This window comes from Anomaloglossus baeobatrachus, chromosome 11 (genome assembly GCF_048569485.1).
Source record: "Anomaloglossus baeobatrachus isolate aAnoBae1 chromosome 11, aAnoBae1.hap1, whole genome shotgun sequence".
NCBI lineage: Eukaryota > Metazoa > Chordata > Amphibia > Anura > Aromobatidae > Anomaloglossus > Anomaloglossus baeobatrachus.
In genome coordinates this window covers 167,326,341-167,354,160 of record NC_134363.1, presented here as the reverse complement: position 1 = coordinate 167,354,160, position 27,820 = coordinate 167,326,341, and the positions used below count along the sequence as shown (strand labels likewise).

General features: G+C 45.4%; 2 protein-coding genes across 3 annotated transcripts in view; one reads left to right on the top strand and one right to left on the bottom strand.

The window, feature by feature from the left end:
* LOC142256024 (5-hydroxytryptamine receptor 3A-like) overlaps window positions 1–27,820 on the bottom strand; it is a 69,208-nt gene that overhangs the window by 33,328 nt on the left and 8,060 nt on the right. The gene's annotated exons all lie outside the window — the stretch shown is intronic.
* Window positions 1,344–26,927, top strand: LOC142256358 (5-hydroxytryptamine receptor 3A-like). 2 transcript variants are annotated; one of them, XM_075327994.1, is made up of 10 exons: window positions 1,344–1,449; window positions 1,554–1,639; window positions 5,573–5,742; window positions 11,580–11,624; window positions 13,085–13,194; window positions 14,739–14,908; window positions 16,164–16,321; window positions 17,685–17,895; window positions 19,573–19,803; window positions 23,998–26,927. In XM_075327994.1, exons 2-10 carry the CDS (start codon window positions 1,579–1,581, stop codon window positions 24,267–24,269), a joined length of 1,428 nt encoding a protein of 475 aa, XP_075184109.1. In that variant the 5' UTR covers window positions 1,344–1,449; window positions 1,554–1,578; the 3' UTR covers window positions 24,270–26,927. The 2 variants fall into 2 exon arrangements, with proteins under 2 accessions (XP_075184109.1, XP_075184108.1); XM_075327993.1 differs by having other exon boundaries at window positions 5,570–5,742.

Here is a 27,820-nt window from a genome sequence, read left to right as displayed (position 1 = left end):
TCTTGGCTTGTACATAGTCTGGTCTCGGTTTGTACATAGTCTGGTCTCGGCTCGTACATAGTCTGGTCTCGGCTCATACATAGTCTGGTCTCAGCTCATACATAGTCTGGTCTTGGCTCGTACATAGTCTGGTCTCGGCTCATACATAGTCTGGTCTCGGCTCGTACATAGTCTGGTCTCGGCTCGTACATAGTCTGGTCATTTCTATAGTAAGATATTGATGCCAAACCTGGACGATAAAACGATAAAGAAACAAGACAGAAGAATCAACACCTTAGAAATGTGGGGCTGGAGAAGGATGTTACCATTACCATGGATGGCAAGAAGAAGAAACAAATTAATTTTGGAACAAATCAAGCCAGACATGTCACTCAAAGCAAGGATCACCAAACTATGACTTGACTACTTTGGACACATCAAAATGAGATTTTTTCATATATGTTTTTAGATGTATTTTCTATTTAATTAATTAATAAACTTTTATTCATTGTGGTAATGATGATATTGCCTTCATTTGTTTACGTAGGTCTTGATCCGTGTAGGATTATATAAGACTAGTATGTAAAATTTGATCCTACCGGGTTGTCAAAGGTTTCCACATTTTTCCTCTTCCCGCAGTGTGGATTCTGGGGAATTATTAGGACGTAGTTTTTTCTACGTTACTGGCAATTGAATAATACAATATCAAGACTTTCATCACACACTGGTCCGAACTGCTCATTTTTAAAGGACACAGATTATTAAGAATTGTGAAAGCTGACAGAAATTAGGAAACTTTATAATATACAATTCTGTTAAAATTCTGCTCTATTTCTAAGCTGTCAGGTCTTGTCGTGAGCTCCAGCTCCTGACTAACTGCTGCCGTCGGTTCAAAGCACAGAGTAAAGTTTTCCAGTCTGTGCTTTGCTAGCTTTTCAGTGAGCTCTGATCTTGTGAGGGGTGTTGCCTACAATGATTGGCCAGTTTCAGAAGAATAGAGGTGAGAAGGGAGAGGACATTGCAGGCTCCATACCAAACTATGTAGGGGCACAAGTAGCGGTGGGGAGGGGCACCAGGGGCCTTGTAAGTGAGAATATTTCCTTTTGTTTTAATACCCCCTTGGCCCATTTTTAATTTTAATTTTCTATTTGCAAAACATTAGAATACCTTTTTCTACCTCCAGAAATAATGATTGGTGCAGCTTCAGTAATTGAAAATGGACCCAAAGTTCTAACTATTTTTTTGGCTTTTAGAAAGCTGTGAATCCCCTGGCAGCAAGATAATTACTGACGGAAGCAACCGGAAATTATCCACTAAAAGCGGTATAATAATGAGGCGTAATATCTGCATTAATTATAAGGTAACATTTCAAATAAAACTGGAAAGCAAACGAGAAAGACGCCAAAGAATCCAGCACGACCTGCGCTCAGGACGTATCTCCTCCTTTCTGGGGAGAAGTTTAAGATTCTGGTGAGTTCTTAGTAATGATCAGACACCTAAAAAGACACCTCCAAGAGGCGGCCATCAGTAATACTAATATAAGGTGTATTCTTCATCATCACCTTCATTTTCAGACTCTTCTCCTCAATCAATGCAATCATGGAGCAAAGCTGGAGCCAGAGGAGCGTCTTCTGCCTGCTTCTTCTGACCACTTGTTCAGGTGAGAACCATGTGAAACAGCGGTCACATATTCCTACAGATTTCCGCAACTCAATTATAGTCATTTTCTAAAATGCTTTATTATCACTTTGGAAATTGTGACTCATCCTATACTGCTATCTACCTGTACTATATGTACTGTACTGCTATCTACCTGTACTATATGTACTGTACTGCTATCTACCTGTACTATATGTACTGTACTGCTATCTACCTGCACTATAGGTACTGTACTGCTATCTACCTGTACTATATGTACTGCACTGCTATCTGCCTGTACTATATGTACTGTACTGCTATCTACCTGCACTATAGGTACTGTACTGCTATCTACCTGTACTATAGGTATTGTACTGCTATGTACTGTACTGCTCTCTACCTGTACTATAGGTATTGTACTGCTATCTACCTGTACTATAGGTATTGTACTGCTATCTACCTGTACTATATGTACTGTACTGCTATCTACCTGTACTATAGGTATTGTACTGCTATCTACCTGTACTATATGTACTGTACTGCTATCTACCTGTACTATATGTACTGTACTGCTATCTACCTGTACTATAGGTATTGTACTGCTATCTACCTGCACTATAGGTACTGTACTGCTATCTGCCTGTACTATATGTACTGTACTGCTATCTACCTGCACTATAGGTACTGTACTGCTATCTACCTCTACTATAGGTATTGTACTGCTATGTACTGTACTGCTATCTACCTGTACTATAGGTATTGTACTGCTATCTACCTGTACTATATGTACTGTACTGCTATCTACCTGTACTATAGGTATTGTCCTGCTATCTACCTGTACTATAGGTATTGTACTGCTATCTACCTGTACTATATGTACTGTACTGCTCTCTACCTGTACTATAGGTATTGTACTGCTCTCTACCTGTACTATAGGTATTGTACTGCTCTCTACCTGTACTATAGGTATTGTACTGCTCTCTACCTGTACTATAGGTATTGTACTGCTATCTACCTCTACTATAGGTATTGTACTGCTATGTACTGTACTGCTCTCTACCTGTACTATAGGTATTGTACTGCTATCTACCTGTACTATAGGTATTGTACTGCTATCTACCTGTACTATAGATATTGTACTGCTATCTACCTGTACTATATGTACTGTACTGCTCTCTACCTGTACTATAGGTATTGTACTGCTCTCTACCTGTACTATAGGTATTGTACTGCTATCTACCTGCACTATAGGTACTGTACTGCTTTCTACCTGCACTATAGGTACTGTACTGCTATCTACCTGTACTATATGTACTGTACAGCTCTCTACCTGTACTATAGGTATTGTACTGCTATCTACCTGTACTATAGGTATTGCACTGCTATCTACTTGCACTATAGGTACTGTACTGCTATCTACCTGCACTATAGGTACTGTACTGCTATCTACCTGTACTATATGTACTGTACGGCTATCTACCTGTACTATATGTACTGTACTGCTATCTACCTGCACTATAGGTACTGTACTGCTATCTACCTGTACTATATGTACTGTACTGCTATCTACCTGTACTATAGGTATTGTCCTGCTATCTACCTGTATTATAGGTATTGTACTGCTATCTATCTGTACTATATGTACTGTACTGCTCTCTACCTGTACTATAGGTATTGTACTGCTATCTACCTGTACTATAGGTATTGTACTGCTATCTACCTGCACTATAGGTACTGTACTGCTTTCTACCTGCACTATAGGTACTGTACTGCTATCTTCCTGCACTATAGGTATTTACTGCTATATACCTGCACTATAGGTACTGTACTGCTATCTACCTGCACTATAGGAATGTACTGTTATCTACCTGTACTATAGGTATTGTACTGCTATCTACCTGTATTATAGGTACTGTACTGCTATCTACCTGTACTATAGGTATTGTACTGCTATCTACCTGTATTATAGGTACTGTACTGCTATCTACCTGCACTATAGGTATTGTACTGCTATCTACCTGTACTATAGGTATTGTACTGCTATCTACCTGTACTATATGTACTGTACTGCTATCTACCTGTACTATAGGTATTGTACTGCTATCTACCTGTACTATAGGTATTGTACTGCTATCTACCTGTACTATATGTACTGTACTGCTATCTACCTGCACTATAGGTACTGTACTGCTATCTGCCTGTACTATATGTACTGTACTGCTATCTACCTGCACTATAGGTACTGTACTGCTATCTACCTGTACTATAGGTATTGTACTGCTATGTACTGTACTGCTCTCTACCTGTACTATAGGTATTGTACTTCTATCTACCTGTACTATAGGTATTGTACTGCTATCTACCTGTATTATATGTACTATACTGCTATCTACCTGTACTAAAGGTATTGTACTGCTATCTACCTGCACTATAGGTACTGTACTGCTATCTACCTGCACTATAGGTATTGTACTGCTATCTACCCGTACTATAGGTATTGTACTGCTATCTACCTGTACTATATGTACTGTACTGATATCTACTTGTACTATAGGTATCGTACTGCTATCTACCTGTACGATAGGTATCGTACTGCTATCTACCTGTACTATAGGTATTGTACTGCTATCTACCTGTACTATATGTACTGTACTGCTATCTACGTGTACGATATGTATCGTACTGCTATCTACCTGTATGAGAGGTATTGTACTGCTATCTACCTGTACTATATGTACTGTACTGCTATCTACCTGTACGATGGGTATTGTATTGCTATCTACCTGCACTATAGGTACTGTACTGCTATCTACCTGTACTATAGGTACTATACTGCTACCTGCACTATAGGTATTGTACTGCTATCTACCTGTACAATAGGTATTGTACTGCTATCTACCTGTACTATATGTACTGTACTGCTATCTACCTGTACGATAGGTATTGCACTGCTATCTACCTGCACTTTACTTATTCTACTGCTATCTATCAGCACTATAGGTATTGTACTGCTATCTACCTGTACTATATGTACTGTACTGCTATCTACTTGTACTATAGGTATTGTAATGCTATATACCTGTACTATAGGTATTGTACTGCTATCTACCTGTACTATAGGTATTGTACGGACATCTACCTATATTGCATATAGCATTCTGCTCCTCACCTATATTACATGTACTGTGTTGCTCTTACCTGCACTATATGTACTTTACTGCTATCTATCTGTACTATATGTACTGTACTGCTCTCTAATTTTACTTTATGTACTGTACTGCTCTCTATCTGTATTATATGTACTGAACTGTTCTCTACCTGTACTACATGCACTGTACTGCTCTTACCTGTACTACATGTACTGTACTGCTCTTACCTGTACTATATGTACTGTACTGCTCTTACCTGTACTACATGTACTGTACTGCTCTTACCTATACTACATGTACTGTACTGCTCTCCACCTGTACTATAGGTACTGCTCTCTGTACTACTCTCTACCTGAATTACAAATGCTTATTGATCACTACCTCTATTACATGTACTATTGTCTACCTGTATTACATGTACTGTACTATTCTCTACCTATTGTACATGTTCTGTACTGCTCTCTACCTACATTACTTGTATTGTACTGCTCTCTACCTGTATTATATGTACTGTGCTGCTTTCTTCTTGTATTATATCTAATGAACTGCTCTCTACCTACATGACATGTACCTTTCTGATCTCTACCTGTACTATATGTTCTGTACTGCTCTCTACTTTTACTATAGCTACTGTTCTGTTCTTTATTTGTACTGCAACTACTTACTGCTCATCACCTGTATTAGATGTACTGTTCTGGTCTCTACCAGTATTATATGTACCGTACTCTCTACCACTGTGACATGTATTGTACTGTTCTATTCATGAATTACAAGCTCTATACTGGTCTTTTACGTTTTTCTAGCAGCAGCCAATATAAAAGTCAAGTACCAAAGTACCAAACATAGAAATCTAACTCAAGTACGACTATTACACTCTCTATTGGACGGATATGAAAAGGATCTGAGGCCGGTAAAGAATTGGAAACAAGGCATGATGGTGTATATCGATATTACTTTATATTCTATTCTCGGAGTGGTATGTAAAAATATTTTTTACTTTTTCTCTGTTCAACTTTTATTCTAGTACTACATTTCATTTAACCTTTTAAACAACAGTCACGTTGTTCTAATTGGAACAGGATGCAGGTTATTGATTGGAAAGGGGAGTTGAGCCTGGGATCGGCATCCAGACAGCCGCACCGGGGCAGTCCTCACTTTTACAGCTGTCATTCTTGACCCGGCATCCTTGGCATCTCTGGCATTTACTATGTCCTTTGATGTCATTAATGCATAGCACCACAATGGCATGATACTGAGGGGCATCACCGGGGAAGCTGAGCCAAGAAATGACAGATACAGAATTGAAGACTAACAAATATAAAGCTGCACTCTGGGACACTATGGCAGACAGACATACATCTGCACTCTGGGACACTATGGTACACAGACATACATCTGCACTCTGGGACACTATGGTACACAGACATACATCTGAACTCTGGGACACTATGGTACACAGACATACATCTGCACTCTGGGACACTGCGGTACACAGACATGCAGCTGCACTCTAGGACACTATGATACACAGACATACATCTGCACTCTGGAACACTATGGCACACAGACATACATCTGCACTCTGGAACACTATGGTACACAGACATACAGCTGCACTCTAGGACACTATGGTACAGAAACATACAGCTGCACTCTAGGACACTATGGTACACAGACATACAGCTGCACTCTAGGACACTATGATACACAGACATACAGCTGCACTCTGGGACACTATGGCACACATACATACAGCTGCCCCCTGGGACACTATAGTACACAGACATACAGCTGCACTCTAGGACACTATGGTACAGAAACATACAGCTGCACTCTAGGACACTATGGTACACAGACATACAGCTGCACTCTGGGACACTATGGTACACAGCCATACAGATGCACTCTGAGACACTGCTAAGGAAATACATTGAAAATTTGAGACATTCAGTATGTAAAAAAAGCCAGTTTTATGTGAGCCTAGATGCCAGTGTCAAGGCGTATCTGGTATCCCTACCTAATAATGCCTCTATCTGGGCTGAAACGTCTACAATTTTATGGGCGGGCAGGAACCTGCTACTAGGAAATTAAAAATAGCATTAAGCTGATGAGAAGGAGTGTTCTGTCAGAAGGCATGACCTCATAATGCAAAATGATAAACTGACGGAACTTCCTAACAGACAAATGTGAACAGGTGCAAACAGAACATGCAACACATTCTAACAAACAGCTGCACTCTGAGGCGCTAGGGCATACAGACATTGAATATAGGAAAGTGGACATTCATTACTGCTAAGGATATAGATTTAAAAATTGAGACACTTAAAAAAGGCCATTTTTTTTTGCGAGCCCAGCAGCCAGTATCAAGGCGTATCTCATATACTGGGTCCCTATCTAGTCATGCCTCCATCTGGGCTGAAATGTCTACAATTTTATGGGTGGGCAGGATCTTGCTACTAGGAAATTAAAAATCACCTTAAACTAATGGGAAAGCGTGCTCAGTCAGAAGGCATAACCCCATAATCCAAACTAATAAACTGATGGCACTTCCTAACAGACGAGTGTGAACAGGTACAAACCGAACATGAATTAAATGAACAAATAAACAACTGAAATCATTAATTTCCTTAGCATGTCCAAGTTTCTATATTCAATGTCTGTATATCTTAACATCTCAGAGTGCAGCTGTATATTGTGATGACTGTCACTAGGTAGCGCTAGACACTACTTGCATGCAGTAAATGGAGAGGTAGTCAGACAGGCCGAGATCATAAACCAGGAGGGCGCAACTGTACATGGGGGGCAAGGTCAGTATTCCAGGAGAGTATGTAACAAAATACAGGGAGCAGACGGGGACGTGGTCAGGAGGAGGTCCAAGGTCAGTAGCCAGGAGTTAACGACAAAAACAGTGAGACAGGCAGAGAAGAGTCAACAACAGTCTAAAGTCGAGAGCCAAGATCATATCACTAAACACTACGGGAGCCAAGAGCACTATAAAATACAGGGAGCAGATAGCGACATGGTCAGGAGGAAGTTCGAGGTCAGAAGCCGGAAGTAACAACAGAAACAGGGGAGGACAGGGAGAGACGGGTAAACTGCAGTCCGGAGTCGAGAGATCGTGATCTGAACACTGAGCACCACGGGAGCCAACAGCACAACGGTAACTAGGAAGTACGACTGGCGGCATCCTGAGCTAACACGCTCCGTACCGAAGCAGAGAAATCACTGGGAACGAGAAGCATCTGCGGGAACATCTCCCAGGATCAGCGTGTAACCCAGTGCTGTGAAACAACCAGCAGAGCATTCATCCTGCAAAATGCTCTGCACCATAAGCAACATATACTGGTTCTGTAGGAGAGCATCTCGGGAAGCATTGATTGCTGTTTCTTAAATACATACAATTGGGGCTAAAAATAATTTTTGCTATTGGGTTTCTTTAAAAATATGGCATTGTTTGCATTCTATAGCCTCTGAGTTGCATTGTCTATTGCTGGATGTCTGCATGTCTGTCTGTTAGTGGGAATCTACAAGTCAGCCCAATATAACAGTCTGGTGGGGAGTTTGTGCAGGGAACAAAGAGCCTGTAAATGGGCAAAATGGCTATAAATGTCTGAAAATGTTACCTCTCACCTCTGGGATCCAAAACAAGGGTCTCACAGCCCCCACCTTGTATTCTGAGATGGTCACCACCAGCCAGACACTTGCCACATCTATTACATATTATGCCATGTACTATTTTTTCCACTAAAAATATTTATTTAAGGCCCACTTCACACGTCCGTGATACACGTGCGTGTTTGGTCCGTTTCCGTATATACCGGAGACACGGGCAAACGTGCACCAATGTTATTTAATGTTTGAGGACACATGTGCGTTTTTCATTAAGGTCCGTGGGTCCGTGTGCGTGCTACGTTTGTGTCTCCGTTTTGCACAGATGCATGTCCGTTTTCTGCACGCAACACGCAGCACGGACCCAATGAAAGTCAATGGGTCTGTGCGCACGTCCGAGTGACACGGACGCATCTCTGTTTGCTCCCTGTACGTTTTTTGCTTTTTTCATGTGATGTCGGTCTTTTTTCTTTTTCTGTTTCGTTCTCTCCCTCAGTCCGTCGGTCGGTCGGTCTCTCTCTATGTCTGTCGGTCGGTCTCTGTCTTATCTGTCCCTCTCGCTGTCTGTCGGTCAGTCCCCCCCCCTCTCTCATAGTCACCGTTCCCCGATCTCTGGCGCGGCGCTGCACGGCTGTTCTCTAAACTCCGGCGGCTTTTCCTCTTTTGAAAAAGTCGGCCGCTCATTAAACAATCTCGTATTCCCTGCTTTCCCCGCCCACCGGCAAATATGATTGGTTGCAGTGAGACACGCCCACACGCTGAGTGACAGCTGTCTAACTGCAACCAATCACAGCCGTCGGTGGGCGTGTCACTATGGAGCAGAGAAATAAATAAATAAATAATTAAAAAAAACGGCGTGCGGTCCCCCCCTATTTTAATACCAGCCAGATAAAGCCATACGGCTGCAGGCTGGTATTCTCAGGATGGGGAGCTCCACGTTATGGGGAGCCCCCCAGCCTAACAATATCAGTCAGCAGCCGCCCAGAATTGCCGCATACATTAGATGCGACAGTTCTGGGACTGTACCCGGCTCTTCCCGATTTGCCCTGGTGCGTTGGCAAATCGGGGTAATAAGGAGTTAATGGCAGCCCATAGCTGCCAATAAGTCCTAGATTAATCATGTCAGGCGTCTCCCCGAGATACCTTCCATGATTAATCTGTAAGTTACAGTAAATAAACACACACACCCGAAAAAATCCTTTATTGGAAATAAAAAACACTAACAAATTCCCTGGTTCAACAATTTAATCACCCCAAAAAGCCCTCCATGTCCGGCGTACTCCAGGATGGCCCAGCGTCTCTTCTAGCTCTAATGCATGGAGGTGACAGGAGCAGCAGAAGACACCGCCGCTCTGTCACCTCCACGCAGCAAATGAAGAGAGCTGCGTGATCAGCTGAGCTGTCACTGAGGTTACCCGCTGTCACTGGATCCAGCGGTGGCCGCGAGTAACCTCAGTGACAGCTCATCTGATCGCGCTACTCACCTCAGTTGCTGCGTGGAGGTGACAGGAGCGGCGGTGTCTTCAGCAGCTCCGGTCACCTCCATGCAGCAGAGCTGGAAGTGACGCTGGAGCATCCTGGATTACGCCGGACATGGGGGGCTTTTTGGGGCTTATTAAATTGTTGAACCAGGGAATTTGTTAGTGTTTTTTATTTCTAATAAATGATTTTTTCGGGCGTGTGTGTGTTTATTTACTGTAATTTACAGATTAATCATGGAAGGAATCTCGAAGAGACGCCTGACATGATTAATCTAGGATTTAGTGGCAGTTATGGGCTGCCAATAACTCCTTATTACCCCGATTTGCCAACGCACCAGGGGAAATCGGGAAGAGCCGGGTACAGTCCCAGAACTATCGCATCTAATGTATGCGGCAATTCTGGGCGGCTGCTGACTGATATTGTTAAGCTGGGGGGCTCCCCATAACGTGGGGCTCCCCATCCTGAGAATACCAGCCTGCAGCTGTATGGCTTTATCTGGCTGGTATTAAAATAAGGGGGGACCGCATGCCGTTTTTTTTAATTATTTATTTATTTATTTCTCTGCTCCATAGTGACACGCCCACTGGCGACTGTGATTGGTTGCAGTTAGACAGCTGTCACTCAGCGTGTGGGCGTGTCTCACTGCAACCAATCATATTTGCCGGTGGGCGGGGAAAGCAGGGAATACGAGATTGTTTAATGAGCGGCCGGTTTATTCAAAAGAGGAAAAGCTGCCGGAGTTTAGAGAACAGCCGTGCAGCGCCGCGCCGGTGATCGGGAAACGGTGAGTATGCGAGAGGGGTACTCCATTCAGTCACTCAGGGGATTAGCGGTCACCGGTGAGTCCTTCACGGGTGACCGCTAATCAGGACGCGACACAGACAGAGCCGCGGTATGAGGATGAAGTCGGGTGAAGTTCACCCGAGTTCATTCTCAGCGCGCGATTCTGTCTGCTGTCAGCCGGCATGTATCAACAACATTTAACATCACACACACACGGACATTCCACACGGACATTCCACACACACACACATCAGTTAAGTTTCACGTGCACACACGGCCATTCCACACGCACACACGGCTAGCATACGCAGTTCACACAGATGCCACACGGACCATAAAAACGGACACAAAAATGGAAAACGGACCCGAAAAATGGACATAACACACGTGCGTGTTTTTTCACGGACGTGTGAAGGGGGCCTAAAGGTGTATTCTCATCTTCATACATGGGTACTGTTGGACAGGTCTTGCGAAGCCAAGCAATTTTGAAATGTAATGCTTCTTAAAATTTTCAGCCGTTCTTGAGATATTAACACTTTTCTTTTGTTTGTGTCTTGTTGCCTTAGAGACCGACCACCGCTGCGAGACAGCAAAAGGCGTACAGCGCTTACAGGCTCTTATCTATTGAGCTTGTAAGAATTGCTTTGAAGCTGTCTGAAATTGCTGCTGATCCTAGACAATTTCAGAGCAGTAATTATCAGCAAGACCGCAGCGGTGGTCGGTCTCCTAGGCAACATGATGTAAACAATAGAAAAGTGTTCATATCTTAAAAATGGCTCCAAATTTTAATAAGAAGTGAATTTGAAATGTGCTTCTTTTTATAAGCACTATCTGACAATATTCATCTAGGAAGACGGAAATAATACTTTAAGAATGATTACAGAAATCCTGAACAGCCTTTGTTCTCCTCATGCTCTTCTTTAATTTTTCCCTTTGCAGGATGAGAAGGATCAGATGCTGTCAATATACTGCGTGTATAATAGGGTAAGGAATCCAAGGCATTAGCAAAATTGATAGTTGAATTAATAGCCGACTTAGTTTAACTCCTTAAGGGTCGGCGATTTTTCCTTTTTGCTCTTTTTGTTTTGACTAGATCCTTTACAGACTGATCGCTTGTGCTGTGCACGGCACTGCATCAGCAACCGGATCAGCATCAGCACCAGGATCAGCAGAAATCAGGATCTCCTGTGAATGCCGGTTCACAGCCGGCATTCACAGGAAGATCGTCCCAACAGACAGAGGGGTCATCAGCTCACCCATGGCTGTCAGGATAACTCATTGGCGCCCCGCAATCGCATCATGGGAGCACCGATGGGAGCGGGGAATGGTGTGCTCCCCACCGGCGCACGTTAAAGCTTGTTGTCAGACATTGACAACAGAATTTAACAGGTTATCAGTTTTGGGCAGATCTTCGATTCACCCTTGGCTGTTAGAGACAGATGATGGCTGATCAGATCAGATGACATGTGCAGGGAAAGATGTGGGCTCAGTGAGAGAGCCCACATCAAAGGCAGGGAGATGACCCATGATGGACATAGTACATCATCAGTCATTAAGAGGTTAAAGGAGGTTTCTAGTTTTTTTTTTTTTAAAAAAAAGCGGTAAAGGAAAATCCAGTGCCACTCCAACCCTGTTTCTTTACTGCTCCCTGCCTGTCTATATGTACAAGGCTGTACGGTAAACCTGGTCATGCAGGTTTATGGTGAAATTATTATCTTTCTACTTCCAGATTTGGCTCCAATAGTGCTCACTGGAGCCTTCAGTAGTTTTGAAATTCTTCTTTAACCAATGCCATCAGTATTTTTTGCGACAATAAAGTTGTGAAGGTCTGGAGACAGCTCACTGTTTTTACCCATTATGAGATGTTTCTTGTGTGACACCTAAGTAATGAGACACCACCAGTTGAACCAACTGATAATATTTTTCACAGTGGAAAGATTGCTCTCTAATTAGATTTCAGCTGCGGTCATGACTTTTTCATGGCTTTTTGCACCACTCAATCTTTGTGTTCAATACTTATTCCCTGTGTCATTTCTCATTATTACACATAATTTATGGACATCCATGGTTTGATATCTTTGCCTGTGTGGATGGCATGTTTGTTACTGACATTTAGTAAGAAATTCATGTCATTAGCACCTTTAGAAATAAATTTACTTAGAAAATTGGTGACATGTCCAATACTTATTTCACCCACTGTATATACGGTATATATATATATATATATATATATATATATATATATATATATATATATAATATATATATATATATATATATATATATATATATATATATATATATATATATATACATTGAAAACTCTTATTATAAATGCATCCATGTGTTATATACTATTATATTTTGGAGACTATATACACGATACGTTGCTCAGTATATATGGTTATTACTGACACGTTATCTAATGTTCTTTTCTTCATTAGTTCTGGATGGATGAATTTCTAACATGGGATCCACTGGAGTATGACAACATCTCTCTACTATCTTTTCCTACTGAGGAGATATGGATGCCGGATGTACAAATCAATGAGTAGTGAGTATAAACATTAATGAATTCTGGATATTTCTAGTAAATATGTCTGCCACAAATGGTGGAATATCTCTATAGGTAAAAAAAAATGTGTACATTATATCATAATCGGTAAATCAATCAATCAATGTCTGATCAGCCAGGGTCCGACATGCGGCACCTCCACCGATCAGCTTTTATTGGTGTCGGCGGCTGGAAATGCTCAGTCCCGGAGCTGCCCCGTCTTCTGATAGTGGCTGCAGTTGGGTACAGCACGTCCGCCTCCCATTCAAATCAATAGGAAGCTGATAGTACTTGGCCACGGCCACTATCAGAAGATTAGGCATCTCCGGAGCTGAGCATTCCGGAAACAGGCTGACAATGCCAGCACAGGGAACAGTTGAGGGGTGCGGGGTGTTGGACCCCGGCCAATCAGATACTGATGATCTATCCTAAGAATATTATTATTATTATTTATAGAGCACCATTAATTCCATGGTGTTGTACATGAGAAGGGGGTTACATACAAAATACATACACAAGTTAACAGTAGACAGACTAGTACAGAGGGAAGAGGACCCTGCCCTTGGGGGCTTACATTCTATAGGATTATGGGGAGGAGACAGTAGGTGGGGTGTAGATTGGGCGGCAGCTCCGCACGGTGGTCGGGCGGCAGCTCCGCACGGTGGTCGGGCGGCAGCGAGTTCATTGTAGATTGTAGGCATTTCTGAACAGGTGGGCTTTCAGGTTCCGTTTGAAGTTTGCAAGGGTAGGGGATAGTCTGACGTGTTGAGGCAGCGAGTTCCAGGAGACTGGGGATGCTCGGGAGAAGTCTTGGAGTCGGTTGTGTGAGGAGCGAATGAGAGAGGAGGAGAGAAGGAGATCTTGGGAGGACCGGAGGTGACGTGTTGGAGTGTAGTGGGAGATTAGTTCAGAGATATAGGGAGGAGACAGATTATGGATGGTTTTGTAGGTCCGTGTTAGTAGTTTGAATTGGATACGATGGAAGACTGGGAGCCAGTGGAGGGACATGCAGAGAGGAGAAGCGGGGTGGTATTGAGGAGAGAGGTGGATCAGTCGGGCAGTAGAATTAAGGATGGACTGGAGAGGGGCGAGCGTGTTGGCAGGGAGGCCACAGAGGAGGATGTTGCAGTAGTCGAGGCGGGAGATTATGAGGGCACAATAGGCGATCAATGTAAAACTAGTGGACAACCTCTTTAATATAAGGTCACGTTACATCTGTTTTGTCATACCAAGCACTCATTGGCTACAAAAGTTTGGGAAGTTATTGCCAACTTCTTTATCATACTTGCCAAATTCCCCGGAACATCTAGGGGGCTCCAGGAATAAGGGGAGGACTCCCAGACCTCCAGAAGAGTTGGCAAGTTTTCTAGGGCTACTGGACACTCCAGGAAAGCACCATTTTTTGCATTGCCGATGAGACTCATAATCATCAGCATCTAGAAGCATTCAAGGTGTTGAAATATGACATGGAACAGATTGTGGCTTGGAAATGGTGCAGACATTTGCAAAGAATTGAGATCTCACCTTGTGATCTGTCCCCACAGCTTGGAGTCTGAAAAAGCCACGGAACATAATTTTGTCTACGTAAACTACACAGGACTAGTAAATTACCAAAAAGCTTTCCGATTGACAGCAATGTGCAGGTTCTCCATCTACTACTTCCCTTTTGATCAGCACAATTGCACTTTGAGCTTTCAAAGCCAACTCCACGCAGGTAAGTCATAGTCTAAGTAAGACATGGATCCCCACCCAGGAGCTTGGGAGCCACATGAGCCTCACAAGCCCATGATGTGTGGCTCACGACTGTTCTCCAGCTTGGTACATTAGCACTAGGTCTAGCAAACAACTATGAAGAGCAGGTCTCCAGATGGTGAGTTTTGTGAGTAACCCCCCATGGAAGAGCAGATCTGGATGGGGGTAAGATTGGGACCCCTGGATCTTGGTATATTGCCTTGGTGTGATTTCTGGAGGCAACCTTTGGCTGTCATTATGCTGCTAATGGTGGTTTGGGTGTCACTACTGTTAGGGGATGGGTGATGGATGTGGCTTTCAAGGTCAGAAAGATTGGGGACCTCTGGTCTAGGAACTCAATTGAAACAGTTTACCGTACTTTTCGTTTTATAAGACGCACCGGATTATAAGATGCACCCCAGGAAAAAAAAGGACAAAAAAAAATATGAGGGCTGTCTTATAATCCAGTGGTGTGTTATTAAAGGGGGGGGCAGCAGTGGTGGTGGAGTGGGGTCAAAAGAGGCAGGGGCGGTGGTAGAGTGGGGCGATGCTGCAGGCGATGCAGTGTGTGTCCCGGATGCTCGCTGCAGGCGCTGTGAGGCAGGAGGAGCATTTAGAAGCTGTCGGCAATATGGGCTTCAAAGAAATGGTGCCCAGAGTCAGCGCATGCGTAGATGGACCTCTCAACTCAATGACAAGCTGAGATCTCATCTGCACACGTGCCACCTCTGGGCACCATTTGCCTTAAGTCCACTGCAGGGACTCAATGGACCAGAGGCAGCATATGCGCAGATGAGATCAGGAACTGAGAGCTCTATCGACTCCATTATTTGAAGCCCGCACTGCCGACGTTTTCAGAATGGTGACGCTTCCCTCACAGCCTGCAGTAGAGCGCCCAGCACAGCGCCCGTGGCCCGCAGCATCACCCCTACCTCCTGTGACCCCTCTTCACCTTCCCCGGTAAGCTACATTCGGATTATAAGACTCACCCCTCATTTTTCTCCAATTTTTTGGGGAGGAAAAGTGCATCTTATAATCCGAAAAATACGATATGTATTTCTGCTCCTTTAGGCGCAACGAAACGGATGGCTACTGGGGTATAAGAAACATTTGTGTATTTTCAGGGTTTTTGGAGTGTCGGGGTGTTTTTTTTAAGGGTGAAACCCCTTTAAACACTACAGCAACAAATTTAGGAAATTGCATCTTTGTGTGAGTTTTGTATATTCTTTCGTTTCTAGTTGAACATATCAATGTGTCCATGTGGAGGAGATGGGAGGATCTAAGAGCGGATATGCCAAAGTTCTACAAAGCCGGGGAATGGGAACTTCTCAGTATCGATTTCAGTTACGTACTGGTGGATAACCATTGGGACAAATTTGGTTTACTAAAAGTCTACGTGAGTTGACTCCAATGATGTCTTATTTATTTGCCGTATGGGCACCGATGTGCAAAAGTCTTTGGTTCCTTATTGTTTGTTTATTGTTTTTGTTTATTCTTTTGTTTGCATTAAAGGGAACCTGTCATCAAAAATTTTGCACTAAACCTAAAAGATTCCCCCTCTGCAGCTCCTGGGCTGCATTCTAGCAATGTTCCTGTTGTTTATGTGCCCCCTTTCTGACCAAAATAAAGACTTTGTAAAGTGGTACCTTTTTGTATTCAGATCTTGATAATGGTACATGGGGGCGGGCTCTCTGGCGGCCGTTAGTCTGCCTCCTGTCGCCTTAGGCCGTCCCCCATCGCGCAATTTCAAAGAGGTGACGTGAGGTAAGCTGGCCAGCGCTTGCGCAGAACGGTGGAGGTGGCGGTGAAAGCGCGACCACGAGATTATGGGCGGGTATTTGCTGATGAAAGTCACAGCGCCGCCCATAATCTTGCGCATGCGCAACACGTCACCAGCGGTCACACTGTGCACATTGCACAGTCCCACGAGAGTGGCACGGCGCATGCGCGAGATTATGGCGGCCATAATCTCGCGCATGCGCCGTGCCACTCTCACGGGACTGCAATGTGCAGTGTGACCGCTGGTGACGTGTTGCGCATGCGCGAGATTATGGGCGGCCATAATCTCGCGCATGCGCCGTGCCACTCTTGCTGGACTGCAATGTGCAGTGTGACCGCTGGTGACGTGTTGCGCATGCGCGAGATTATGGGCGGCGCTGTGATTTTCATCAGCAAGTACCCGCCCATAATCTCGTGGTCGCACTTTCACCGCCACCTCCACCGTTCTGCGCAAGCGCTGGCCAGCTTACCTCACGTCACCTCTTTGAAATTGCGCGATGGAGGACGGCCTAAAGCGACAGGAGGCAGACTAACGGCCACCAGAGAGCCCGCCCCCGTGTACCATTATCAAGATCTGAATACAAAAAGGTACCACTTTACAAAGTCTTTATTTTGGTCAGAAAGGGGGCACAAGAACAACAGGAACATTGCTAGAAGGCAGCCCAGGAGCTGCAGAGGGGGAATCTTTTAGATTTAGTGCAAAATTTCTGCTGACAGGTTCCCTTTAATTTGCATATAATTATTAGTATAAGAATCCGTCTGTAGCAAATTAAAGTAATAACTTGGGATTAATTTGCTACTTATGCCCTGTGTTTAAATAGTCTTCATTGGGCACAATATTTGGCCGGAGCCGCCCCGTATGAATTCACATCGGCATGCTTTACAGTGGACTAGTTGTAAACATTTTGCCATATATTATGCCATGAAACGCCCACACGACAGGAGCATATTTCCTAATTAACAGTATTTTATTTATACAGATCAGCTTCAGGAGACATCCAATGTACTATGTTGTGAATCTCATCATACCCAGCGCGTTTCTCATCATCATGGACATCATTGGCTTCTACCTCCCTCCACAAAGTGGCGAAAGGATTTCCTTCAAGATCACCCTCCTTTTGGGTTATTCGGTCTTCCTCATCATAGTTTCAGAAACCTTACCCGTCTCACCTCAAGGAACTTCTGTAATAGGTATCACCAACATCGAAAATTGAATTACCCTAGTATTTAATGTATCTCCTGACAAAATAAAAAGATTAGGAATGATGGAGGTGTAGGGTGGACTCACTGGACAACAGGGAGACCCAGATCGGGACAGTGGCAGCTGACCCCCATGGCAGGGGGGACACAGGAGGAGACAAGGCTGAGTCTCAGGTGTAGACAGGGACCCCCAGGGTAGCTTGAGGCAGATAGCATAAGCTGGACATATAGGCAGAGTTACTAGCGAGGCTGGTGGCACGGCCAGGATGGACACCGTCACTAGTACCAACAAGGCAGGACATGACTGGAGTGAGGTGCCAGCAGGGCTGGACGGTCTGGAACCAGGTACAGGAAGGACACGACTGGAACCAGATGCCAACAGGGTAGGACGGGCTGGAACCAGGTACAGGAAGGACAGGACTGGAACCAGATGCTAGCAGGGCAGGACAGGCTGGAACCAGTTACAGGCAGGATAAGACTTGAACCAGGTGCCAACAGGACAGAAAGGGCTGGAACCAGGTACAGGCAGGACAGAAAAGAACAGAACAGAACAGGACAGGATAAGCAGGATAGGATGGGCAGGAACAAGTGGGTCAGGACAGGCAAGTGATCTGACAACTAGGTAGACAGAACACAACTGATTAACTAAGAACTGAATGCGTTGAACAGGCACCTCCCCTAGTGGGAGCGTGCCTTAAACAGCCTATCCCTGAGAGGCACTGTGTGAGAGGCGGAGAGAGACGGCTGTGGTGGTGAGTGAGAGCGCGTCCCTATGGGAGGGAGATTGAGTAGCGCAGGGTTGCCAGGAAGATTGCAGTCTCTTACAAATTATCATGCAAAAATTATCAAATTATGCAGAGGAAAGCCAGAGTATCAGTAAATACTTACAGACATTTCAACTTTGCATCAAACAATAGTATAAACTATTGCATATACAGTATATACTATAAATATAAAATCGGGGAAATCAATATTTTCTCCACTTATGAGCCACTTCTCCACTCCTCTCGAAGTCATGATTCACGTTGAAAATAGCTAAAGTCTGGACTACCAGCTCATGGGGGATCAGAGTACAGCTGAAGTTTTTGAAGCAGGAAGGGAAGCAGAAAGACGGAGAGGCAAAACGTCACACAGATAGTGCTGTTGCTTTCTAGTAACTGTTTTATCTCACTCCAGTGCTGTATTCACAGCTACACTGCTCAGTGCTGCTGCTTCTGAACATTTGCTACATAGAGACAGGTGAGCAGGAGTCCCTCATGTCTGTGTGTGCTGTGTATGGGAGACATTATGGCAGCTAGTCTCCACCCACCAGCTCAGAGACAACTGAAAACTAGAGACAGAGCCTGCAGAGGGGAAAAATGCAGGATACAAGTCATATAATGGTCAGAAATAGTGTTATTCAGAATTCATAAATGAGAGGAATGCTGTAAGGTGTTTGTATGGTAGTAATCTTCCTTTTCAAGATTTTAGGATAGTTTTGATCCCCTTGAATTCCTGTAAATCTGTAGAATATTTTCTTAAGTTGGCTTTTACCACTATAGACACATATTTCACATCCACAAATGGGGGATGGAACATAAAAGATGAACTCTACAAACCTTGCTGTGTTAGTAGAGGCTTCTTTCTATATTTTGCGTTTGCTTACTGTTGTGCATTCTTTCCTTCTAGCGGTGTATTTCCTGGTCTGCATGGCTCTACTCGTCATCAGTTTGACAGAAAGTATTATCATAGTTCGCTTAGTAAATAGGAAAAATATCCAATCAAAGGTTCCTAAATGGTTGAAGAAACTAATACTGGGCAATATGACCACGTGCCTTCGCATGAAAGATAAGAGCCGTTATTTTCCACCGAATATCCACTCCTCTGATACATCGCAGGAGACGGAAACTACAAGTACCGGTAAGTCGTGACATATTTACGTGATATATAGTAACTAATAGTAAACATAACAGTTATTGATGAGCGGGCACTACCATGCTCGGTTATTTGGTGGTCATAATGAGCAGTTCCACGCTCGGATGGGCGCGATTTGAGTACTCAAGTGTAATGGAAGTCAATGGGGAGATTTCCCATTCAGGTGCTCAAGTCATGCCGTCCAAACATCCAACTGCTCATTATTACGAGTACCGAGCACCCGAGCATGGTAGTGCCCGCTCATCACTAGTTACGAGTACTGAGCACCCGAGCATGGTAGTGCCCGCTCATCACTAGTTACGAGTACTGAGCACCCGAGCATGGTAGTGCCCGCTCATCACTAGTTACCAGTACTGAGCACCTGAGCATGGTAGTGCCCACTCATCACTAGTTACGAATACCGAGCACCTGAGCATGGTAGTGCCCGCTCATCACTAGTTACCAGTACCGAGCACCTGAGCATGGTAGTGCCCACTCATCACTAGTTACCAGTACTGAGCACCTGAGCATGGTAGTGCCCGCTCATCACTAGTTACGAGTACCAAGCACTCGAGCATGGTAGTGCCCGCTCATCACTAGTTACCAGTACTGAGCACCTGAGCATGGTAGTGTCCGCTCATCACTAGTTACCAGTACTGAGCACCTGAGCATGGTAGTGCCCACTCATCACTAGTTACGAGTACCGAGCACCTGAGCATGGTAGTGCCCGCTCATCACTAGTTACGAGTACTGAGCACCCGAGCATGGTAGTGCCCGCTCATCACTAGTTACCAGTACTGAGCACCTGAGCATGGTAGTGCCCGCTCATCACTAGTTACCAGTACTGAGCACCTGAGCATGGTAGTGCCCGCTCATCACTAGTTACCAGTACTGAGCACCTGAGCATGGTAGTGCCCGCTCATCACTAGTTACGAGTACCGAGCACCTGAGCATGGTAGTGCCCGCTCATTACTAGTTACCAGTACTGAGCACCTGAGCATGGTAGTGCCCACTCATCACTAGTTACAAGTACTGAGCACCTGAGCATGGTAGTGCCCGCTCATCACTAGTTACGAGTACTGAGCACCTGAGCATGGTAGTGCCCGCTCATCACTAGTTACGAGTACTGAGCACCTGAGCATGGTAGTGCCTGCTCATCACTAGTTACGAGTACTGAGCACCTGAGCATGGTAGTGCCCGCTCATCACTAGTTACGAGTACTGAGCACCTGAGCATGGTAGTGCTCGCTCATCACTAGTTATGAGTACTGAGCACCTGAGCATGGTAGTGCCCGCTCATCACTAGTTACGAGTACCGAGCACCTGAGCATGGTAGTGCCTGCTCATCACTAGTTACCAGTACTGAGCACCTGAGCATGGTAGTGCCCGCTCATCACTAGTTACTAGTACTGAGCACCCGAGCATGGTAGTGCCCGCTCATCACTAGTTACCAGTACTGAGCACCCGAGCATGGTAGTGCCCGCTCATCACTAGTTATCAATACCGAGTATCCGAGCATGGTAGTGCTCACTCATCACTAGTTACCAGTACTGAGCACCTGAGCATGGTAGTGCCCGCTCATCACTAGTTACGAGTACTGAGCACCCGAGCATGGTAGTGCCCGCTCATCACTAGTTACGAGTACTGAGCCCCCGAGCATGGTAGTGCCCGCTCATCACTAGTTACGAGTACCGAGCACCCGAGCATCGTAGTGCCCGCTCATCACTAGTTACGAGTACTGAGCACCCGAGCATGGTAGTGCCCGCTCATCACTAGTTACGAGTACTGAGCACCCGAGCATGGTAGTGCCCGCTCATCACTAGTTACGAGTACTGAGCACCCGAGCATGGTAGTGCCCGCTCATCACTAGTTACCAGTACTGAGCACCTGAGCATGGTAGTGCCCACTCATCACTAGTTACCAGTACTGAGCACTTGAGCATGGTAGTGCCCGCTCATCACTAGTTACGAGTACTGAGCACCCGAGCATGGTAGTGCCCTCTCATCACTAGTTACCAGTACTGAGCACCTGAGCATGGTAGTGCCCGCTCATCACTAGTTACTAGTACTGAGCACCCGAGCATGGTAGTGCCCGCTCATCACTAGTTACCAGTACTGAGCACCTGAGCATGGTAGTGCCCGCTCATCACTAGTTACGAGTACCGAGCACCTGAGCATGGTAGTGCCCGCTCATCACTAGTTACCAGTACTGAGCACCCGAGCATGGTAGTGCCCGCTCATCACTAGTTACGAGTACTGAGCACCTGAGCATGGTAGTGCCCGCTCATCACTAGTTACGAGTACTGAGCACCCGAGCATGGTAGTGCCCGCTCATCACTAGTTACGAGTACTGAGCACCTGAGCATGGTAGTGTCCGCTCATCACTAGTTACCAGTACTGAGCACCTGAGCATGGTAGTGCCCGCTCATCACTAGTTACGAGTACCGAGCACCTGAGCATGGTAGTGCCCGCTCATCACTAGTTACCAGTACTGAGCACCTGAGCATGGTAGTGCCCGCTCATCACTAGTTACGAGTACTGAGCACCTGAGCATGGTAGTGCCCGCTCATCACTAGTTACGAGTACTGAGCACCTGAGCATGGTAGTGCTCGCTCATCACTAGTTATGAGTACTGAGCACCTGAGCATGGTAGTGCCCGCTCATCACTAGTTACGAGTACCGAGCACCTGAGCATGGTAGTGCCTGCTCATCACTAGTTACCAGTACTGAGCACCTGAGCATGGTAGTGCCCGCTCATCACTAGTTACTAGTACTGAGCACCCGAGCATGGTAGTGCCCGCTCATCACTAGTTACCAGTACTGAGCACCCGAGCATGGTAGTGCCCGCTCATCACTAGTTACCAATACCGAGTATCCGAGCATGGTAGTGCTCACTCATCACTAGTTACCAGTACTGAGCACCTGAGCATGGTAGTGCCCGCTCATCACTAGTTACGAGTACTGAGCACCCGAGCATGGTAGTGCCCGCTCATCACTAGTTACGAGTACTGAGCCCCCGAGCATGGTAGTGCCCGCTCATCACTAGTTACGAGTACCGAGCACCCGAGCATCGTAGTGCCCGCTCATCACTAGTTACGAGTACTGAGCACCCGAGCATGGTAGTGCCCGCTCATCACTAGTTACCAGTACTGAGCACCCGAGCATGGTAGTGCCCGCTCATCACTAGTTACGAGTACTGAGCACCCGAGCATGGTAGTGCCCGCTCATCACTAGTTACCAGTACTGAGCACCTGAGCATGGTAGTGCTCGCTCATCACTAGTTACGAGTACCAAGCACCCGAGCATGTTAGTGCCCGCTCATCACTAGTTACGAGTACTGAGCACCCGAGCATGGTAGTGCCCACTCATCACTAGTTACGAGTACTGAGCACCCGAGCATGGTAGTGCCCGCTCATCACTAGTTACCAGTACTGAGCACCCGAGCATGGTAGTGCCCACTCATCACTAGTTACCAGTACTGAGCACTTGAGCATGGTAGTGCCCGCTCATCACTAGTTACGAGTACTGAGCACCCGAGCATGGTAGTGCCCTCTCATCACTAGTTACCAGTACTGAGCACCTGAGCATGGTAGTGCCCGCTCATCACTAGTTACCAGTACTGAGCACCTGAGCATGGTAGTGTCCGCTCATCACTAGTTACCAGTACTGAGCACCCGAGCATGGTAGTGCCCGCTCATCACTAGTTACGAGTACCGAGCACCCGAGCATGGTAGTGCCCGCTCATCACTAGTTACCAGTACTGAGCACCCGAGCATGGTAGTGACTGCTCATCACTATTAATAGTACATCATAGGAAGTGTGCAGCTGTAAGAAGTGAAAAAGATGAGCTCAGCCCTTTCTATACAGGACAGGTGCCATCTGTGTTATACAGCTGGCACCTGTCTCTAACAGCAGCCTAGCTCTGATTGTTGCTGTTGGACCACTGAAATGCCACTATCATTTTGTCAAGAGGCACAATCTTGGTAAGACGTCCATCTGCGGAATCCATCTCCCAGTACACAATGACATTATGGGCTATGGGTCAGCAGGACTTTACATGATAAACCACTATGATGGTAGTTTTGTTTTTTCTCTTGTTATGAACTCTTCTACATGAGTACATGATGTAGAAGTCATACATGTAAAATCTGACTTATTCTTTCTTTCTGTCACCTCCTTATCGATATAACATTTATTTCTAGATGAATTGTCTAAATGTTCTGAAAATGGGGGAAGTTTCAAAATATCGCCCGTGACCGTGTCAATGAAAGACCATCCCGAGACCCTACAAAGTATCCTCAATGAGATCGTGGCTCTCCGACAACATCTCCAGCAGGAGGACGATCAGGAGAACTCGAAGGAATGGCTGCTTGTTGCATTCGTGCTCGATAAATTTCTTTTCTGGGTTTATCTGACGGTTATTTTTATTTTTGTTGTGTGTTTAGCTATTTCTTGGTCACATTACTATATATAGGTAGCAGTATATATAGATTTAAAGGGAACCTGTCAACAGATTTGGGGCCTATAAGCTGCGGCCACCACAAGTGGGTTCTTATATACAGGATTCTAACATGCTGTATATAAGAGCCCAGGCCGCTGTGTAGAACGTAAAAATCACTTTATAATACTCACCTAGGGGGCGGTGCGGTGCAGACTGGTCAGATGCGTGTCTCTGTTCTCCGGGTGCGGCGCCTCCTCTTTTGGCTATCTGTGTCCTTGTCGCGGACGGGTGCCGCCTCCGCTGCGGCAACCGGGGCTGCTCGAGTGGTGCTCGGATCCGGGATCATGTCCTGGGCTCGAGTGGTGGACGGACCTCGTGCAACCGCCCATCCACGCACACACGTGCAACCGCCCGTCCACGCACACAGTGAAAGAGGGGGGTATTTACAGGGGAGATTGTCTGCCACCCATGGGTTGCGGTGATGGGATGGTTGCACCGCCACTGCCTCTCGGGGCCGGCGTACGGAACCGATGATGGTGGGGGCAGCAAGGTGGTATTCCCTCCACGGGTAGGGGAATGGTGTAGTCCCAGGGCCCAAGTGCAGGAAAAGAGAGGGCCGGGGCGCTGTCAGCAGGTTGGACCGGATGACACCGGTGTACTCACAATTAGGAAGAAATCACACCAAGTCTGTGTTGTAAACCAAGGCCAGATGCTGGTTGCCTCTGGAGGGGTGTGCTGGTCCCGCACACGGGTTGGCAGTGTAGGGGCCCTTCCTCCTGCACTCGTATTTTGTGGTGTGTGGATTAACCCTGCGTGGAATGGGAGAAATCCGCTCCCCTGCAGTTTTGGACGCAGAGGGAGCCGTTGCCCGCAGATGCTGACCCATGGGACTTCAATGGGTTCTTGGTGGACACCCTGTTTCCTGCGTTGGGCTGCCGGTTTGCTCTCTGGGCTTCTCTCTTCGGGAATAAGACCTGGTACCTTGTCCCGCTGGTTAATTAACAAGGGGCTTGAAGCTTGCCTCATCCTAGGGTCCAGGTACCCCGCCTGTGCACGGCCTCCAGACCGGATTCCCGTCGTCGGTACCGGTGAGTTGCAACCCTGCCCCGGTCCACGGCAGATCTCCCGCGACCGGATCTCCGTCACCTGTGGCCCTACAGAGCTGTCTGCCACCTAGTCGGTCCTCCCGTGGTCCAAGGGCTCTAACCCTGACCACACTGCACTTTAGCTCCTTACCGACTCCAACCTCTCAACTCAAACTCAAACTGAACTCAACTAAACTCAACTGACTGGTTCCCGCCCCTTGTCACCTCAAGACCCCTAGATGGGCGTTCCTATCCATCTGATCCTGCCCACTGGTGTGTCCTGGCTGTCATGGGGGGGCGACTAGGATTTGTGGCTGATGTTCCTGTGTGTGGGATGTGTGGTGTTAATTCCCAAGGAGGTGGTGATTCCTGTACCCTTGGTGGGGGGTACAGTCACCTGTGACTATTTGGTTTTGCCAGGGCGTCACACTCCACCTTCTTGTCTAGCTGCGGTGCATGAAGCGTCCTACATCATCCACACTAACCGGCATTGAGGTCCTGTGCAGGGCAGATCAAAGTATTGGAGTGCGCATGTGCAGGACCTCAATGCGGCTAGTGTGGATGACATAGGATGTGTCATGCACCCAGGCTTCAGAAGAAGAAGGACAAAGATGGTCAAAAGAGGAGGCGTTGGTACCGGAGAACAGAAACATCCATCCGACCAGTCTGCACCGCACTGACCTTTAGGTGAGTTTTATGTTTATTCTAAGATATATTTTACTCTTTGTGTCCAGCAATTAAAAATGCTTTCAGAGGTCATGCCACTCTATCCAAATGTCCATATACCCATTGCCCAGTGACTTGCCATTCATTTGTTTTAAGTGGATACTTTCACTTGGTTAGCATTCTGCCAGCACTACAGGTGCTGGGATGGTGGGACCTCATTTCCCTTCTAAGCATGCATAGTTCCTGCCATTGTCCAATAGCGTGCCTTCCCTGAACTGAAAGCCCGCCCCTCTCCCAGACAGAAGGAAAGGAACATTGAGATATAATTCACACCCACTTTCCAGGGGAAAAACAATGCAATTTTTAATAAAATGATTAGCAAATTGTCTATTTATTGCTTCTATTTATATATAAAGTTGTGTATCAGTACAGGGGTCACTTAAAGCAATGATGCATGCAAATGTTAATGCACTGTATAAATTGTAATAAGATATGTAATATTTGTTATTGTAGAATAAGACTATATTAAAATATATTTGTGCTTATGGAATTATGATCAAGTGTTTCATGATATTGAATGTGTAATATATTCACATTTTTTCTTTGCTCATTTCTATTTGCTTGTGTTTAGTTGATGTTTATTGTTCATGGAGGCAAGTATATAGAATTTAAAGTTCGGGAGTTGGTGCAATTGACGACCTCTCTATTAGCGTTCTGTCAGCATTATAGGTGCTGGAACATCTTTTCCTTTCTATTGAGCCTTCTTGCTTTAAACTTGAAAATCCCACCTCACTCACAGACAGGAGAGAAGCAGCATTGAGATAAAATTCCAACCACCTTTCCTGTATTAAATTATTATTATTATTATTATTATTTTTATTATTTTTATTATTTTTATTTATTTATATGACTTATGTATTAAAAAAGTTGTGAAAACTGCTGGATGAATTAGAGGGTTTTTTTTCCATGGCTAATGTGAGGTGTGAACTTTATTCTGTGGGTCAAAAGAAATAACAAGATACCAGATCAGTATAGTTTTATTTAGGTTTGCTATGTATATACATTAAAAATATTTTGTCTAAAAAGAAAAATATTTTTGTGTCTGTAGTTTTTGGGTGTCTTGCCTCAGATTTGATCTGGCAGTCTACAATGCTGTGGGTGTTTCCCTATTTCCACGGAGCCTCAGTTGCTGTCCTGGTTCTGAACACTTTGTTTGTGGGCTCATTGCCTTTCTGCCAACAGGTGTTTCCAATGCTGTAATTCAGTCAGCCCTATCACTCGGTGGGTGTAGCTATTTAAAGATTTCCCAGGCTTTCATTTCGCCCTGTTGATATTTCTGAAATGGACCCTGCTCGGAATCATAGCCTGTCTGCCAAATGCTTTCCTGGTAGACTAGCAAGACAAAATAATCACTGATCTCGGGGAGACCAGCCAGAGAAAAAACACTGCCGGCTGCCTGCAAAGGCGCTCAACACAGTGAAATCCTAGGTGCATTGCACCCTGGGAAGTATACAAATCAAAGGTCCGTGGAGCCTCTGTTGGGAGTCTCGACACCTGGTAGACTGTTACGTTTGGTTTACATTATTTTTTACTTGTCACTTTCCCCTGGTTTCCTAAGGAGATTCGTGAAACCCTCGATGGTCCAAGTGATCATCTGAATCATCCAGTAAGGGTTGTATCAGTCTGCGCAGGAACCGTTGGGACTGCTAGTCTGTACAAGAACTGGGCGGGTCAGGTGCAGTAGTTTTGAGTTATTGTGTGCATAACACTGGGACAAGTAACCTTCTAACTTTTCATAGAATCATAGAATGGTAGAATTGGAAGGAACCTCAA